This window comes from Oryx dammah, unplaced genomic scaffold (genome assembly GCF_014754425.2).
Source record: "Oryx dammah isolate SB20612 unplaced genomic scaffold, SCBI_Odam_1.1 HiC_scaffold_26, whole genome shotgun sequence".
NCBI lineage: Eukaryota > Metazoa > Chordata > Mammalia > Artiodactyla > Bovidae > Oryx > Oryx dammah.
Window position 1 is genome coordinate 34,118,309 of NW_024070210.1, and position 19,936 is coordinate 34,138,244.

General features: G+C 37.9%; 1 protein-coding gene across 1 annotated transcript in view; it reads right to left on the bottom strand.

Moving 5' to 3' along the window:
- Window positions 1-394: 394 nt before the first annotated feature.
- The window catches only part of PELI2 (pellino E3 ubiquitin protein ligase family member 2), a 188,360-nt gene continuing 168,818 nt past the window's right edge, over window positions 395-19,936 (bottom strand). The window contains exons 4-6 of the mRNA XM_040226380.1: window positions 18,430-18,627; window positions 16,739-16,927; window positions 395-5,118 (exon numbers count right to left, since the gene is read on the bottom strand). Of these exons, the coding sequence (XP_040082314.1) occupies window positions 4,552-5,118; window positions 16,739-16,927; window positions 18,430-18,627 (954 nt within the window). The 3' untranslated portion in view covers window positions 395-4,551. The remainder of the gene's footprint in view (window positions 5,119-16,738; window positions 16,928-18,429; window positions 18,628-19,936) is intronic.

A 19,936-nucleotide genomic window follows, 5' to 3' on the forward strand; every position in this document is an offset into this window, starting at 1 on the left:
AAAAAGTAAATGAAGATTATAAAAAAGGTAGCAATGCCGTCTATGGGGTCGCACAGAGTCGGACACGACTGAAGCGACTTAGCAGCAGCAGCAGCAGCAATGTGACTATAGTGGCTATGCAGAAAATCCATTAATTCTACAAGCCAAGTTAAGTTCTCCTGAAAGTTAGATTTGACTGTGATGTAATGCCGCAAATATAAATACTAATGGAATTTTTCAAATAATAAAATTGAGATTTTCAGAATCTAGATTTAAATAGGTACTGTGCAGAATATGAAACAATGATCAGCTCAACTGTTTGGGATCAACCTGAAAGTCTGAAAAACGCAGAAGTCAAGTCTACTTTTATATCTACTTCCTACTGAACGGTCTGATGAAGACAATGACTCACAAAGATACTGAGATCCATTTAATAGTTTTTGAAGATTTTTTTCCTGTAAAATGGCTTGTATTTCCACAGATACAATAGTGAAGAAATAAACTTTTCAATTTGACATGAAATATAAAAGAACAGTTTTACAAATATATCCATAAAATTTAACTGCTCATAACACTATACATGGTAAATATGACCACCCTCTTAGCTTCTAGACTATTTAATACAGAGAAACAATCTGTCATCTCAGCTAAAAAGAAACAACTTCCCTTTCATCGAGCTTTTGTTTGTTTAGAAACAGTTAAGTAGAACTGGAAAAATATTTGCTTTTCCCTATCTTCCTCTAGGGATTCTGCATAAGGGTGAAAACTTGAGAGGATATCAGTTCTACTAAAAAGAAATACTGAACCTTCTGTTTTACTGCTTCAATAATGCTTACATTCTTTTAAAAAGGTTCTGGAGTTGTCTTACTGGTCTTTGACTGGGTCATAAAGAAATGATAAAAGAGCCATGCTCTCCTTCTAGCACTCAAGGAGGAACTTCATAACCCTCTGCCCATGAAGGCTAAACTGTGGGGATGTAAGAGCCTACAGCCAAAGGAACAGAGCTGGATCCAGCTTAAAATCAAGATTCTGTCGTTTGTCTATCAGAAATTCCACTGTTACAAGGCAGGACTGCATGAAGCTGACAAGGGTTTTTTAGCCAGCATTAACAACGTTGTGATCATATATCCTTTCAATCGAAAGAACAGAATGGATTTAAAAAGGAACATTGATCAAAATCATAGAACTGCAGGTAACAACTCTGTAACCTATGTTACACTTAAATTAAGAAGGAGAAAACATGCTCCTTTTTAAACTCTCAAAAAGTGCCCAAATAACAATACTGAGCTCCCAAACAGCAGGGGTTGAAAAAAAAATTTTTTTGAATGTAAGCAAAAATAAAGCACTGAAGCTTTATGTAGAAAAGAGTTCTCCTCAACTTGGCTAATATAGTAGATGTAATAACTTAAAAGTAATTTCCCTACTGATCCTGGAAATAAAATCTACTACAATCATGTGTATGCCAGTTCCTGGCATATTTCTGCATCCAGATTCATTAGTCTCCTTAATGGAGCCCATCATTTTTCCAATGGCTTTCTCCTTTCTTTAAACCCTAACCCTGAAATTCTAGAACCAGTTATGTCACGTGGCTTCCCTGAGGCACAAAGGTACCAAACTCTATAATTAACTATCGAGGAATGATAAATATGCTATTTATATTAAAAGATTTTCATTCTTTTGGGCTACAGTTAGGAAAAAACACAGCGTAATACTTACTCTGCCATGTGAACTGTAGCCCTTCTTGCAAAAAGTGAAACCAAATAAGGAAAATGTAGAGTTGCAGCATGCATGACCTGGCGGCACCGATTAGTGATAATAAAAAAAAATTCCAGGCTAGAAAAATATTCAGGGTTGTATCCCATTAACTCTGAACTCTTTTTTTTTTCTTTTTCTTCTTCTTTTTTGGTAATAAACTGGCATAAACAATTGGGGGGTGGAAAACTATGGGAATACATCACTGGGGTTTTTCTGGAAATGTAGTCACAAAAGGCATTTTGGTCAGGCTGAGATCAAGATAACTGGTCTGCAATTTCCTATGTATACACCTGGGAAGTGGGATTTGTCCTTGAATGTGATGTCAAGCAAGACATAATAACAGGCATGACCTCTGAGAAGTTACCTTTTCTGAACTATATGACTCAACTCTGAGCTAGAGTTCTTTATTCTCACAAATGAAATTGCTCTCAAATATAGGGGGTAGGGGGAGTCTCATTAATCAACGTTAGCAGATCTTACTGGAAGTGGCCAAGATGAGCCTGGCTTCCTTCTACAGAGGTGCAACCTGGATGTAGTTCCCCAGGCAGGGGAAAGGGAACCTCACTTGGAAGTCAGAAGAAAAGATGTGGCACTAACAGGGTGGGTCACTGTTACCCCTTCCAAGAGCTTGGAATTTCTTACCCAAGCTTACTAAAAGTCAAAGCTTTCAAGTTGGAACATAACTATTTTGGGGCATAGGCTGCATGTAGAAGTACTACACTTCTACATACTATACTACTATAGTCCTTGAAATAGAAAATTATATCCGATGGTAACTTTTTGGGAAAAAAAAAGTTTTTGATAGTCTTGCATCTAGAAAGGCTAGATATTACCTATTTATCTTACAAGATGCTTTTTAGGGTATGAAGACTCCTCAAATCACCTTCTTCATATGGCAAGAAAAGGGACTGTGTGCTTCCTGCGTCATCTTGTGGAGCCTAAAACGGCACAGACTGCACTTGTAAAAGCTAACCATGGGAAGCTCTGGGTATGTCAAAAGGCATTTGATATTCCGGGCAATTTCATTTTTTTCTTTCATTCTCTGTCTGCAGGTTGAGCAAGCTATACAGAATACAGGAAGCTATCAATAAGAGGACTGTTGTTGGATTTTCACAGCACTTAAAAATTACCAAAACAAACCACCTCATCATAAACAATAATCTCCACTAAGAAGTAAAGCTATTTGAAAACTTAGAGGCTGAACTTTTTATATATTAAATCAACTTAAGCAGCAGCAATCAAGATGATAGATCTTATCATGTGAAGGAAAAGGGCTTTCAAAATGGGTTAGAACAAATGAAAATAGGCAAAATATTTGCTAGCAGGCAAACCATGGAAAAATCCAATTAGAACAGAAATACAGTATATTAGAATCATATAAATTATATATCTTTACAAAGGTTAAAAAAATGCGGCACGAATCTGCAATGGTCAATTTAAGAGGATGTTAATTTAAACATAGTTGCTCCATGTGGCAGGAATCTTTCATCCCAGCCAGCTCTGGCAGGGGCATGTCCTGAAGGATCTTTGAATCACGGGAATGGTGATACACTGGTACGGAGCACAGAGAACGAACATCCAAGAATTATTATTCAAAAATGAAATGAAACTAACAGAGAGGGCTGGTGGAGCTCATATGAAATTCTGATTTAATTATTCCTCAGTAAACACTCATTTGCTCTCTTGAAATCAGGAATTTCAAATGCTCTCTGCAGATGTACCACTTGGTGTTGTGTATCTAATGATTACATTTAAATTTAGTTTGATTTGCAAACATTTTCAAAACTTACAGGGCTCTGTAAGCTGCAGTGGAAGGCGACAGATGGCAGAAGGGGAGCGAACAAAACTGACTGCATCGTTGTAATACGTTGCTTTTAAGTTCACAGAATTTTGGCTTTCTTAAGAAAAACTTAGGAAACCCCAACAAGTGGTTTTAAAGAGTAAAACCTTATTTCTAATCACTCTTCAATTATTCAGAAAGCAAATGAACTTGGTATTATATAACCTGGGCCATGTTTCCTGCTGCAATAATCACCCTCATTTAATGAATGTTTAATAAGAGTTGTTACATTTTAATCAACCAAATAGTTCTACCCATGCAAGATGAGTGTCAGGGACACAGACCATGGCAGATCAAAAATAACAAAAGGCAGACCAAAAAGTTACAGAAAATTCTTTGTTTGAAATGCCAAGGGATTTGATGAATGTGTGTATAAAGTAATTAAATTCCACTGAAGTTAAAAAAAATAATAATGACAACATATTCCCTCCCCTCAAAAGAAAAACTTAAAAAGCCCCAGATTTCAAAACAACTACCTGTACTTAAGGTCTCCTGTCCCGAACATCATCTTACAGAGCCACCCTTTTGGCATCTAGTCAGATTCTAATCTGTATTAAGTATTTCCAGACATGGCATGACTAAAATCTACACCACGCAGCACCGAAGGTTGCAATTAAGAGCCAACAACTTTTGAATACATTTCTTCTGGAGTTTTAAAACAGGATTTAAACTCCTGTCCCAGTTTACCAAAGAAACGCCAAGGCTGAAATGAAAGCATGGCATTTTAAATCCAATTGTTACAAAGGTATTACGGTTTAATCAAGCACACTTCAATGATGATGCCGCTGTTTTGAGCATGCAACACACCACTGTTACAGTCAATGCCTGGCATGTTTCATCACCGTGCCCCTCTTTCTTCCCAGCTTCAGGACCCCCCTCCCCCTGATAAACGGCATTATAAAAAGGTAAAATCTAGAGTTAGTGGCAAAATCTTCACAGTAACTTGTTAATAAAGTCGTTGATGGCTCTTGAGGGCATCAATCAACTGGACCTTGGAAAATCAATTTGATGCAGTTCTGTTCCCCAAGCAGCTGTGTGGCACAGAAAGGGCAGGCGGCATGAAAGGCGTGAGTTCCGTGAGGCAGCGGGATCTGAGACCAATATTTCGCAGACTTCTCTGAGCACACGTGTCCACAAGGGGTGAAAGCGTGAGTGGGCGGTCCCGCATCTACGTAAAAGCCCGCCTCGCAGCCGAGCCAGAGCGGCACATAGGGGCCCACTGTCCTGCACATGGGACACTCCCTCTCGTTGGCCTCCGTGTCGCTGCGATGGCCCCAGTTGTGGTAGCCGTGCACGTGGCCGCAGCTGAGATACGCCCAGGGCTGCTTCTCCTCCACCACCTCTTTTCTGTTGATGCTGGGGAAGGCTAAGGTGTTGAGCCCCACTGGACACTGCGGCCGGGCCGCATTGATCTCCTGCCGCAGGGCTTCGATGTGCTTCTGGGTTGGGGTGTGAAAGAGGCCGTCTGCCGTCCTCCAGAGCAGGGTGGCCCCGCACAGGTCAATGAGGGAGCCATCCTGCAGGACGTTGGTCTCAGTTTCCACCTACAAGTTTGACAGACATGTCTTTTTAAAGCAGAAAGTGGCAGATCTCGCTAGTGTTCTTTCCTCTTAAAGATCAGCTATGAAATAAAAACGGGGCAGTTATCCCATGGCCTCCTTGAAAACTAGGGGGGTAACTAGCCCCTCTGAGTCTCCCTTTCCTCGCCTGAACATTGGATATAAATCATAGATGTGATACACATAAAGGCCTGAGCTTGAATACACTTACTTTTACATGTTCAATTAATGGAGTGGTTTATTTTTCTTTTTCAAAAAAATTTATTTTAATTGGAGGATAATTACTGTGGTTGTAATTGTAGTGGTTATTTTAACAAACTTCACAAATCTCCTTAGATTTTTATTTTTCCTCCTCAACAGCACAACACCTCCTTGGTCTCATAAGGCATAGGAGATGTCCAACCAGTTCATCTGGTGAAGACTTATGCTGATTTCGACCATAGTCAATTCAGAAGACCCTTGGTGGGCCTTGCAATAAATACTGCACTGCTGCCAGTGATTCCTGGTGACCTTTAGCTTCACGCGATCTATCATTTATCCTGCATGTCTAAGGTTTGAAGCAGAGACATTTACTGTGAGCTTGAGAACATCATTTAAAAGACTGGCAGTGCTACACACCAAGTGCTCAAAAGACTGATTAACAGTTAGACATGGTCCACAGAAACCTCATCCCTGCTTCCGTGTGCCACCTGCGCTCTATGGATGCACTCAGGTGAACTGCCCTCTGGCACGTGCATGAGTCCTCTCTGCCTAGAATTCTCGGTCCGGCTAGTCTACCTCAGGGCCTGGCAAACTCCCACTCATCATTCAAGGCTTACTTGGGTGGCACTTTGCCTATAAGTTGTCCTTTAATAATGAAAGCAGTCCTTCCCTAATAAAGTATCAAATACTAGTAGTTAGAAAAAAGTAAAATCCCAACAAAATGATCTTAATATTTTACAGGAAAAACACAGAGACAGGTTTTCAATAGCCTTCAAGTTGCTGAATCTCTCTCCTCACTCCACCACCCCCTTGAACACCTCCTGATCGCCTCCCTTTTTGCTAGATGTCAGGAGTCTCCCTTCTCTCTTGACAACAAATAATTATCAGGGGAGGTTTCATCTCTGCATGAAACTGGGTAAGAAGAACACTGCTGTGGTAATAAATTGGAGTTTGGGTCACATTTTTCCCCCCCTTATGATTACTTTTTATTCATTGCGTTTTGTTTATATCAGTGATACATACATATATATATCTATTCTTTTTAAAATTATTTTTAATTGAAGGATAATTGATTTACAGTTTGTATTGGTTTCTGCCAAACATCAACATTAATCAGCCATAGGTAATCTATGTCCCCTCCCTCTTGAGCATCCCTCCCAAAATTCTTTTCCCATTTAGGTTATCATAGAATATTAAGCAGAGTTCCTGTGCTATACAGTAGGTCCTTGTTGCTTCAGTTCAGTCACTTAGCCATGTCCGACTCTTTGCGACCCCGTGAATTGCAGCACGCCAGGCCTCCCTGTCCATCACCTTGTTGGTTAATCTATTTTAAATATAGTAGTGTGTTTATGTTAATCCCAAATTCCCAATTTGTCCCTCCCCCTAACTTTCCCATTTGGTAACCACAGGCTTGTTTTCTACTTCTGTGAGTTTGTTTTGTAAGGGCATTTGTATCACTTTTAAAAAGATTTCTCATGTAATAGAATATCATGATATCTGTCTTTCTCTTCTTAACTACTTCAGTTAGTATGATAATCTCCAGGTTTATACATTTTGCAATGAAATGAGGTTATTTCATTCTTTTTAAGAACTAAGTAATATTTCATGACACTGCTGACAAATCAGCTGTTTCTGCAGAGGTTCAAGGGAAATTTTTGAGAAGTTTGCAAGTTTCTTTTGTAAGTCTACAAAAGCTTTATTCACTCTGTTAACTTTTGCATCATTCACAATGTTTATGATTAGTGGCAACTGGTTTTGCTTTATTTTTAACCTTAAAGCCTTTTTGGCTGGCTATGTGGAATACATTCCTAGACTTCTGCCCTATTAGTTTGTTCTTGGCCATGGTCTCTCACCAGACCTCCAATACCCTTGTGCAGTTGGCTCAAGTTCCAGGCGACACCATCTCAAACCACAGCTTCTTTATCCATTCATCTGTTGACATTTAGATTGTTTCCATGTCTTGGCTATTGTAAACAGTGCTACAGTGAACACTGGGGTATATGTATCCTTCCAAATCATGAATTTCTCTAGATGTATGCCCAGAAGTAGAATTGTTGAATCACATGGTAACTCTTTTAGATTTTCACCTGGAGAATCCCATGGATGGAAGAGCCTGGCGGGCTACAGTTCATGGTCGCAAAGAGTCAGACATGACTAAGGGACAGTTCATGGTCGCAAAGAGTCAGACATGACTAAGGGACTAACACTTTCATTTTCACATTATCACCACTGTAGGAGAGTTCCTTCCCTTTTCTCTACATCCTCTCCAGCATGTATTGTTTGTAGATTTTTTGATGGCCATTCTGACTGCTCTCGGGTGATATCTCATTTTGGTTTTGATTTTCATTTCTCTAATAATGAGCGATGGTAAACATCTTTTCATGTGCCTGTTTGCCAGTGGTCTGTCTTCTTTGGAGAAATGTCTCAGTTTTTCATTTTTTTTTTTTTTTTTATATTGAGTTGCATGAGCCATTTGTAAATTTTGGAGATTAACTCCTTGTGGGGTGCATCATTTACAAATATTTTCTCCCATTCTATGGATTGTGTCTTCATTTGTTTATGGTTTTATTTGCTGTGTAAAAGCTTTTGAGTTTAGTTAGGTACCATTTGTTTATTTTTGTTTTTATTTTCATTATTCTAGGAGACAGGGCCCCCAAAAATATTGCTATGATTTTTGTCCATGTTCTGCCTGTTTTCCTGCAAGGGTTTTGTACTTTTAGGTCGTTAACCCATTTTGAGTTTATTTTGTGTATGGTATTAAAGAATGTTCTAATTTCATTATTTTACATGTAGCTGTTCAATTCTCCCAAAACAATTTATGAAACAGAATATTTTTCCTCCATCATATAGTTTTTTCTCCTTTAATATAGATTAATTGACCACAGGTGCCTAAGATTATTTCTGGACCTTCTATCTTATTTCATTGATGTATATTTCTGTTTTTGCACCAGTACCATAGTGTTCTGATGACTGTACTTTTGTAGTATAGTTTAAAGATGGGGAAACTGATTCCTCCAGCTCTGTACTTCTTTCTCAAGATTGCTTTGACTATTTAGGGTCTTTTGGGTTTCCATAAAGATTTCTAGTTCTATGACAAATGCCATAGGTAATTTGACAGAGACTGCATTAAATCTGTAGATTGCCTTGGCTAGTATGGCCATTTTCATAATATTGATTCTTTTAATCCAAGAACATGATATATTTTTCCATCTGTCTGCATCATCTTTGTTTTCTTTCATCAGTGTCTTATGGTTTTCAGAATATAGGTTTTTGCTTCCTTAGGTAGATTTATTCTTAGGTATTTTATTCTTTTTGATGTGATGATAAATGGAATTTTTTTAATTTCTATTTCTAATCTTTTGTTAGTGTATAGAAATGCAACAGATTTCTATGCATCAATTTTGTATCCTGCAACTTTACAAATTCACTGAGCTCTAGTAGTTTTCTGGTAGCATCTTAGGATGCTAAGGATTTGCTATGTACAGAATCATGTCCTCTTCAAACAGTGACAGTTTTACTTTTTTTACAGTTTGGATTCCATTTATTTATTTATTATTTGATTGCTGTGGCTAGGACTTCCAAAATTATGCTGAATAGAAGTAGTGAGAGTGGACCTTCTTGTCTTATTCCTGATCTTAGAGGAAATACTTTCAGCTTTTCATTGTTGAGTGTGATGTTAGCTGTGGGTTTGTCATATATCACCTTTATTACATTGAGATATGTTCCTTCTGTGGTCACTCTCTGAAGCATTTTTATCCAAAATGGATGTTGACTATTATGAAAAGCTTTTTCTGCATCTTTTGAGATGATCATATGATTTATATTCTTCAGTTTGTTTATGTGGTATATCACACTGACTGATTTGCTGATATTGAAAAATTCTTGCATCCCTAATATAAATCCCACTTGATCATAGTGTATGATCCTTTTACTGTATTGTTGGAGTAGGTTTCCTAGTGTTTTGTTCAGGATTTTTGCCTCTCTAGTGATTATATTTGCCTGTGGTTTTCTTTTTGCATGTATGATATCTATCTGGTTTTGGAATCAGGGTAATAGTGGCCTCAGAGGATGAATTCAGGAGTGTTCCTTCCTCTGCAATTTTTTGGAGTAGTTTCAAAAGGATAAGTATTAACTCATCTCTAAATGTTTGGTAGAATTCACCTGTGAAGCCATCTGGTCCTGGACTTTTGCTTCTTGGAAGTTTTAAAATTACTGACTCAATTTCTGCACTGGTAATTGGTCTGTTCATTTTTTTCTATTTTCCCCTGGTTTAGTTTTGGGAGAATATACCTTTTAAAGAACTTGTCCATTTCTTCTAGGTTATCCATTTTGTTGGCATATGGTTGCATGCAGTAGTCTCTTATGATCCTTTGTATTTCTGTAATGTGGTTGTAATTTCTCCATTTTCATTTGTAATTTTAGTAATTTGGGCCCTCTTCCCTTTTTCTCTTTTTTTCTTTAATTGTGTACAATTGCTTTACAATATTGTGTTGGTTTCTGTTGTACAAGGACATGAATCATTTATATGTGATATATATATATATCCCGTCCCTCTTGGACCTTCCTCCCACTCCCTCTTATTTCACGCACCTATGTCATCACAGAGCAACAAGCTGAGCTTCCTGTGCTATACAGCAGCTTCCCACTAGCTATCTGTTCTACACATGGTAGTGTATATATGTCATTACTAATCTCTGAATTTGTCAAACCCTCCCCTTCATCCTCCTGCATCCACATGTGTGTTCTCTACATCTGTGCCTCTATTCCTGCCCTGCTAATGGGTTCACCTATACCATTTTTCTAAATTCCACACATATGCATTAATATACAATATTTGTTTTTCTGACTTCACTCTGTATGACAGACTCTAGGTCCATCCACATCTCTACAAATGACCCAACTTTGTTCCTTTTTATGGCTGAGTAATAATCCATTGCATATATGTACCATGTCTTCTTTATCCATTCATCTGTTGATGGACATTTAGGTTGCTTCCATGTCCTGGCTGTTGTAAGCAGTGCTGCAATGAACACTAGGGTACTTATATCTTTTTGAATTATGGTTTTCTCAGGGTGAATGCCCAGTTGTGGGATTGCTGGATCATATGACAAACTATTTTTAGTTTTTTAAGGAACCTCCATATTGTTCTCCATAATGGCTGTATCAATTTACATTCCTACCAACACTGCAAGAGGGTTCTCTTTTCTCCACACCCTCTCTAGCATTTATTATTTGTCGATTTTTTTTGATGATGGCTATTCTGACCAGTGTGAGGTGATATCTCATTGTAGTTTTGATTTGCATTTCTCTAATAATTAGTGATGTTGAGCATCTTTCCATGAGCCTCCTGGCCATTTGTATGTCATCTTTGAGGAAATGTCTATCTAGGTCTTCCCATTTTTTGATTGGGTTGTTTTTGTTTTGATTTTAAGCTGCATGAGCTGTTTATTTTGGAGACTAACCCTCCAAAGCAACTGTCTTTGTCAGTTGCTCCATTTGCAAATATTTTCTCCCATTCTGAGGGTTATCTTTTCATCTTGTTTATTGTTTCCTTTGCTGTCCACAAGCTTTAAAGTTTAATTAGGTCCTATTTGTTTATTTTAAATTTTTATTATAGGAAGTAGGTCAAAAAAGATCTTTCTGTGATTTATATCAAAGAGTGTTTTTCCTATATTTTCTTCTGTGTTTTATAGTGTCTGAGCTAACATTTAGGTCTTTAATTCACTTTGAGTTTATTTTTGAATATGGTGTTAAAGAATGTTCTAATTTCATTATTTTACATGTAGCTGTCTGGTTTTCCCAGGACTAATTTATTGAAGAGAGTATTTTCCATTTTATATTCTTACCTCCTTTGTCATAGATTGGGTGACACAAGTTTGTGAGTTTATCTTTGGGTTTCTATCTTGTACCATTGATCTATATTTCTGTTTTTGTGCCAGTATCATATTGTCTTGATTACTGTAGCTTTACAGTATCGTCTGAAGTCCGGGAGCTTGATTTTCCCAGTTCCACTTTTCTTTCTCAAGATTACTTTGGCTATTCAGGGTCTTTTGAATTTCTATACAAATTGTAAATTTTGGGGGTTCTAATTCTGTTAAAAATGCCATTGGTAACTTAATAGGGATTGCACTGAATCTGAAGATTGCTTTGGGTGGTATAGTCATTTTCACAATATTGATTCTTTTAATCCAAGAACATGGTGCATCCCTCCATCAGTTTGTGTCATCTTTGGTTTCTTTCATCAGTGCTTTATTGTTTTTGAGTACAGTCTTTTGCCTTCTTAGGTAGGTTTATTTCTAGGTATTTTATTCTTTTTGTTGCAGTGGTTATGGCATTGTTTCCTTAAATTCTTGTTGTGATCTTTCATTGTTAATGTATAGGAATGCAGTAAGTTTCTATGTATTAATTTTGTGCCCTGAAACTTTACCAAATTCACTGATGAGCTCAAGCAGTTTTCAGATGCATCATTAGGATTTTCTGTGTACAGTTATCATGTCATTTGCAAACAGTGACAGTTTTACTTCTTTCCCAATTTGTATTCCTTTTATTTCTATTTCTTCTCTGATTGCTGCGGCTATCCAAAACTATGTGGAATAACAGTGGTGAGAGTGGACGCCTTGTCTAGTTCCAGAACTTAGAGGAAATGGTTTCCTTTTTCACCACTGAGAATGATGTTTGCTGTGGGTTTGTTGTATATGGGGTTTATTATGTTGAGGTTTGCTGTTGTGCAGCCGCTAAGTCATGTCCAACTCTTTATGACCCCGTGGACTGTAGCATATGCTCCTCTGAGTCAGTGATGCTGTCTGCATCTCATCCTCTGCTGCCCTCTTTTTCTTTTGCCTTCAATCTTTCCCAGCATCAGCCTTTTCCAATGAGCCGGCTTCTCATGTCAGGTGGCCAAAATATTGGAGTTTTAGCATCAGTCCTTGCAATGAATACTCAGGGTTGATTTCCTTTAGGACTGATTGGTTTGATCTCCTTGCTGTCCAAGAGACTCTTGAGAGTGATCTCTTGGTTATTTAGTACTGTTTAACCTCCATGTGTTTGTGTTTTTTACAGTTTTCTTTTTCTTGTGATTGATTTCTAATCTCATTGATTTCTAATCTCATAGCATTGTGACTGGAAAAGATGCTTGATATGATTTCAATTTTCTTACATTTACCAAGGCTTGATTTGTGATCAAGGGTGGGATCTCTCGGAGAATGTTCCATGTTCATTCTATTACTTAAGAAGAAAGTCTATTCTGCTTTTAGGTGGAATTTCCTATAAATATCAATCTAGTGAGGATTACTGTGTCATTTAAAGTTTTTATTTCTTTATTTTCTGTCTGGATCTGTCCATTGGTATAAATATGGTGTTGATGTCCCCTACTATTATTGTGTTACTGTTGATTTACCCTTTTATGGCTGTTAGCATTTGCTTTATGTATTGTGGTGCTTCTATATTGGGTATATAAATATTTATAATTGTTATATCTTCTTAGATCAATCCCTTGATTATTATGTAGTGATCTTCCTTGTCTTTTATAAAGTCATTATTTTAAAGTCTATTTTATCTGTTGAGTATTGCTCCAGCTTTCTTTTTCTATCTCTTCACTTTAAGTCTGCATGTGTCCTAGGTCTGAAGTGGGTTTCTTGTAGACAACATAATATATATACAGTCTTATTTTTGTACCCATTCAGCCAGTCTGTGTCTTTTGGTTAGATACATTTAAATCCATTTACATTCAAGGTAAATATCAATATTTTGTCTTTAATTTTTGTCAATTTGATTACTATGTATCTTGGCATGTCTCTCTGGGTTTATTCTACCTGGGACTCCTGTGCTTCCTGGACTTAGATGACTGTTTCCTTTCCCATGATAGGGAAGTTTTCAGCTACTATCTCTTCAAATATTTTCTCAAGTCCTTTCTCTTCTCCATCTGGGACCCCTATAATGTTGGTGCATTTAATTTTGTCCTGGTGGTCTCTTAGATTGTCCTCATTTCTTTTTTTTTTTTTTTTCTCATTTCTTTTTATTCTTTTATTCTGTCCCACAGCAGTGATTTCTACCATTCTGTCTTCCTGCTCATTTATTCATTTTCCTGCTTCAGTTATTCTTCTGATTCCTTCTACTGTATTGTTCAATTATTGTATTGTTCTTCTGTTTTAGGCAGAAGCACAAACATTTCTTCTTTGTCAAACATTTATCTTCTGTGTGCTTCCATTCTTTTTCTGAGATCCCTGGATCATCTTTTCTATCATTACTCTGAATTGGTTTTGGGTAGATCTCCACTTCACTTAGTTGTTCTTCTGGGGTTTTATCTGTTCCTTTGTCTGGGGTATATTCCTCCCTCTGGCATCTCATTTTGTGTAGCTTTCTATGATTGCAGTGTCTATTCTGAAAGATGCAAGGTTGTAGTTCTTGTTTCTGCTATCTACCCCCTGGTGAATAAGGCTCGTCTTAGAGGCTTATGCAAGCTTCCTAGTGAGAGGGACTGCTTCCTGGCCACTGCTGGGTGGAGCTGGGTTTTAACCCTCTGGTGGACAGGGTCATGTCAAGGGATATGTTGAGCAGGCAGCTATGTGTTCAGGAGACTTTAAGCAGCCTGTCTCCTACTGAGGGCGGCTGTGATCCCACCCTGTTGGTGGTTTGGCATCCCAGCAATGGAGCCTACAGGCTGTTGGGTGGGGCTAGGTTTTCATGAAAAAATGGCGGCCTCCAGGAGGGCTCATGCCAATGAGTACTCCTCAGAACTACCACTGCCAGTGTCTTTGTCCCCACAGTGAGCCACAGCTGCTCCCTACACAGGAAATCTTTTAATACCAGCAGGTAGGTCTAGTCAGGCCCCTAAGTAGTCATTGTTCCCCATTTCCCACCCCCACACCCCACCCCCAGGGGCCTGACATGCACAAGACCTTGTGTATGCCCTCCAAGAATGGAGATTCTGTTTCCCCCAGTCCTGTGATCAAAGCCCATTGGCCTTCAAAGCCAGATGCTTTGGGGACTCCTCCTCCTGTTGCCAGAACCCCAGGCTGGGGAGCCTAATGTGTGGCTCAGAAGTCTCACTCTTGTGGGAGAACCTGTGCAATATAATTATTTTCTAGTTTGTGGGCCATCTACCCAGTGGGTATTGGATTTGATTTTATTACTACTGTGCCCCTTCTACCACTCCACTGGGGCTTCTTCCCTTTTCACTGGATGTAGGATATCTTTTGTGGTAGGTTCTGGTTGTTGTTGATGACTGTTTAACAGTTCATTGTGATTTTCACTTTTCATACAGAGGTGAGCTCGTATTCTTTTACTCTATCATCTTGTCTCAGCCAGGTTGAATAACCTTTTTTCTTCCTGCAGGGCAGTTCTTGGTAAATAATGTAACTTTTGAGCCTATGGTCTCTTATTTTCCACATATTCTTGACTCCTGTGTCCCTCTAAGAGACTCCTGTGCCTTCCAGTACTTTCTTATGCCTGTGCTGATCACAAAATATGCTAATGATTTGTGGCCTCACCTGTAATGTTTTCCAGACTCCACAATTTGAGGGCAGAGCCCTGGACATCCTGGTCATTATCAGATTCCCAGCCCTTAGCTCCTGCTTAGTCATGGCAACCAATTAGAGACTGGGTATAGCACTGCTCCATTCTTACTCAGTTCTTACAGTGATTCTAAAGGGTATGTACTAGTATTATTCCAGTTACATGGATATGAGGCCAAGTATAGAGAGGTCAAGTCACCACTTCACGACTGTAGAGCTAAGTGGTAATCAGGACCTGGAACTATGGCTTGACTTCAGAACTATTAATATGCAGTAACTGCTCAAACAGCAGCATGCTTTCCCTCTTAAGTCATTATTTTTACATGCTCTTTCTATCTTTGAACAAAATACATGAATGAGAGTTGGCAAGAAACTTATCCTGTGATGTGCCCTCCTGGACACCAGTGTATGCTTTCTATCTGCCCAGGGTGGTGCCAACCAAGTGTGATTCTCTACAAGATGGTACTGACTAGAAGCCAGGAGTTCAAACTTAAACTCAGGCCCTCCTGATTTAAAAATCCCATTTGCTGCCACCTTCTAACTCCGTGACTGGGCAATATTCAACCTCTCTATGCTTGCTACACCTTCCTCATCCATAAAACGGGGATAATTCCACTTCCCTGACAAGGCTGGTGTACAGATTAACATTTCTGAGACATTAGCTCATTTAATGCAGTGTCTGCCCCCAGCAAACATACACTGATTACTTACTGTTGCTGTTATAATGATCAATAACTCATTTGACCATCCTAACCCAGTTTTGTGTAGAATTATCCTATGATCAAAACTTTTTTTGAAAAACAGAGTTTACATCCTTCTTCCTATTTACAATCTCTTGAAACATATTTTGGCAAAGTTTATTGAATTTGTTTGGCTTTCATAGAAAGTGTTTTTCATTTTTAGTCATAATGTTCCAAGATTGGGATTTGATCACAAAAGGCAGAAGCTATACCTGCAGCTGAATAATGGTGTAAGCAAGTAATAAAAATAACTATCCCCTAAAAACAAACATCCAGTAGAGAATAGCAAACCAGCCTTGTAAAATCCCCCATCTTCTTTTTTCTATCTTAGGAATACCATCTTTCTCTGTGAACTAGATCACATCCTCTATTATTATTATTTCCCAGGTAGTTTGAAAGAAAACACTTGTTCTCTCTTGTTCTAGTTTCTACCCAACAATTAATTAAAAGTACTGGAGTGGAAAATTTACTAAGAACCTTTTAGTGCTGTGCCACACAGCCATGGCAGTATGAGAAACCCAAAACTTACTATTTAGGGTACTAAAATGATTCTCCATAGAAGAAAGGGTTAAAAACCCAACAGCTTTAGGATAAGCAGTAATATTTATAGAAGAAATATTAACATGCCAAGTCAATGTACTATATGAACTATTTCAAATAAAACTATAACTATGACTTTGAATTATATAGGGAACTACACTTTCTTATTATGAACAAGATTAAAAAAAAGCTAACTTAATTATCTTTTTTGTCCCCAGAAAGCCTAGTAAACAATTTTGTAATTCATAATTTTCACTAGTTTTAGACTGCTCAGGATTTTTCCAAATTAGTAAAGTTTTACACTAAAAATAAGTTCATTTTTCTTGAAGTGAATTTAAACAGAATTCTATGGTGAAGTATAGTGATAGAATTATGCTTTTAATGTAGTTAGGAATAAAAGGTAATTTTCTTCCACTATTGGAAAAGCTTAATCATGACAGTGAAAAAGTCCATTTCCTTCTTATTTTCGGAGAAAATTCCGATTCTCCTGGGTTAATGGAACACAACCCCAAGACCTAGACAAAGATTTTGAATTTCAGGGGCGGAAAAATGACAGTGTTCAAGTTATGTGTTTGCAGTTTTATGCATTTTTTTGGTGTGAAGTCCACTTACCAGCTTTCCCCTTTGCTGAGCAGACCTGGTCTCTCTCAGGGTATACACGTCTCCACAGACGGAGATCTCACGCCAGACCCCGGGCTGGGACTCCTCAGTGAAGCCACCTCTTGGATGCATCACCAGGACGCCATTGGTCGTGAGCCCATCCATGTGGCCGTCGGGGTTTTTCCACTTCGCTGCCTTTTCCTGGAAAGCATCCCACAGAAAAGATGATGTTCAACACAAAAAGGTTCTAGAATCTCTCCAAAATATTGGGTAAGGGCAGAGGGGAAGAAAGTGAGCAATTTTCATTGTCTATTTAAAGCTAATAATCAGAAGGATAAAATATGCAATTAGTCTGAGAAAATGAAAGAAGTGTAAGAATAGATGAATGATTTATCACTGGAGACAGATTATATTTATTTTGGGCTTTTACAAAAGAAAACCTGATGTCTGGGCCTCTATCTCAGAGATTCTTTTTCAAACCACATTCCCCCCAACCCCAGGTGGTTTCATGAATCCAGTACGTATTCAATTCTATTTGTGCAGTGCTTTCATCCTATTATCTAAAAATGTTTTCTATGAACTCATTATCATGTAAGTACTAGAAGGAAGTGAAAAATTTTCATTCAACAAACAATTTCAAAATACATTAGGCCAACAGGTTGTGGCCACTATGTTTTGTTTTCATAAGGATCAGTGTTTACATCATCAAAGGTGGAAGGCACAAGCAACTGGACACCTGGCCATTCTTTCTTGGGGACAGAGCCAGATACTGTTCACAGGACTTGGGTAAATCTGATTAATAAGCCACTTCTGACTGGTTTAGGGGTGGGTATGTGACTGAGTTCTGACCAATGAGACCTGAGTGAGTCTTCTGGGAAGCTTCCTGTAAAGATTTCTTTGCTCTTTAAAAAGAGACCAGGAAGAAATATGGCCTTTGCTGCCCTTCTTCAGCGAGTTGTCATGCTGTGGGGAGTCGGGAGGGTGTGGAAGGTACAGGAGCCATCTCACCCACACCAGGACCTCGTCTGAGGAAAGTGGTGTGACCAGAGGGCAAGATGGAATAAATCTGGCTCCCCTGACGTTACACTGGACCAGCCAATCTTGCAGCTGGCCTTCCTGGCATTTCTTCTAATATGGGATGACCCATTTAGGCCATCTTAAGAGAGCTTTTTCTCCCCTGCAAAAATACCTTGATTCAAAAAGGGACTATATTAAAACTGGATACTCACTACAACTGTGGGTTTTTTAGTTACATGGACAGTCTATGAAGAGAGAGATTTTTAGTCTTGTTTTAGTTTTGTTTTGTTCTTTGTGATATCTCGTCTGTAACTTCCAATATGGAACAAAGTAAACACTAACAAATTTTGAATGAATAAATGAACATTTTCTTTTGAACCCCAATTATCTAGATCTGATCATTTGTTTTTCCTTTTGAAATAAATCCCCTTAAATCTACCATAAATATATGTGGTAATATAGATACTTTTAAGAAGTCACTCTACATTTTATAGTTAATGGTCATTACTTGTTATATTTGCCATATTATTTTCAGATTTTTAATAAGTTTTTCATGAAAACGAAAATTTCAAAATCTAAAACCAGAAGCATTTTGCAAGGCAAATATTCTGGCCACAATTAAATGTTACATATATGATGATAATGGGTGTTTTTCTAGAAACAATGTACTGATTAATAGTACTTACTCCAAGAAATATGTTTTTGGAAGAGTCGAATCCAGCTGCAAATATTCGTGCTGTGTAAGGTTCGTTCCTGTCACAGACTATCCTGCAGGCAAACCTAGATATGGTGCTCTGTGTAATCTGCGCTTCATCATTGTTCTGACTGCCAGAAATTGTGTCTGTAACGACGAAGTCAATAGGGCTTTCTGTTGATCTGCCCACCTAAATAAATCAAATTATACTCATGATCCACTCATATCCAAAAATATGTCACCATATTCATCACATGAAATAAGTGTTCAGGATCCTTTAATATTCATTATCTCCACTAGGAAGGTTAGAATAAAAAATCTCAAGTCTGTTCCTTCTGTTGTTTAAGGGAGATGTTATGGTAACCAACCATCAGATTTTAAATGTTAAGAAAAAAGCTCCATTTTCTATTCTGGAAGAAAATACATCTCACCCCAAACAGGTGTATGATCAGGTAGAAACATAATTTATTACTGTCATAGAAAATCATTCCTTTTTCCCCTCTTGTATTTCCAAGTGAAAAAAAAACAAGATTTTAAAGGCAGCCAGCAAACTAAAGCCCTATTTCCCCTTTTCTTGCCAGGCTCCAGACTCCAGGGCCTGGTTTTTTACACTAAGTGAATCCACCTGTGACTCATGGCACAGTGCACAGCTCTGCCCCAGACTTGAGAGACCCAGCGCCTATTTCCCTTCCTCAGTGTGAGTGAGAATGGTATAATAACGCTATACAAGTCAGCCCAAAGCTTGAGATGCAGTGATTTGAAAGGTTTAAAAATGCTGGTCATAACAGTTCAATTTTGAATTTTTAAAGAATTATCCTGGCAAAGTGTAAAAAGCTGACAATATGTATGGCAAAACCAATACAGAACTGTAAAGTAAAATAATAAATAAATAAAATAAGTATTCAGGGAAAAAAAAATATTTTATTGGCTTACTTCCTTGGTAAGTTTAAATGCTGCCAGAAAGAATATATTTCATTAGCATGATCTTAAGAGTTCCAACAAAGCTTTTTCATATTCACCAAATCCAAATAAGACAGGTACTGCTGTGTCCTGGGAAATATTTGTTACAGGTAAGGAAGTCCTCATGACAAAATAGTAAATTGTCTGTGTAATGATGTTCTATGACTCTCTAACTAGGAAACAGTAATAAATGTTATATATGCCAAAGATATATCTTAAAATAATTTATATGTAAACAATATCTTGTTAGACATGATATTAATGTTCTCTCCTAACAGCAGTGACTCTGATTCTGAAGCTGTCAGTGGAAGGAACACACAGAGCTCCAAGGTACATATGTATATAAGGCCCCCAAATTCAATTTCCTAGGTATCTTTATCCTGTTCTCAAAATTCTACCTAAAGCATAAGCATTGTGAAGAACAGGCAACAGACATCTATTTTCTCTTATTATTTTTTTAAACATGCTTAATTTCTTGTCCTATTAAAATGTTCCTGGAATAAACTAAACCACCAGGTTCACTGAAACTTAAATAGATG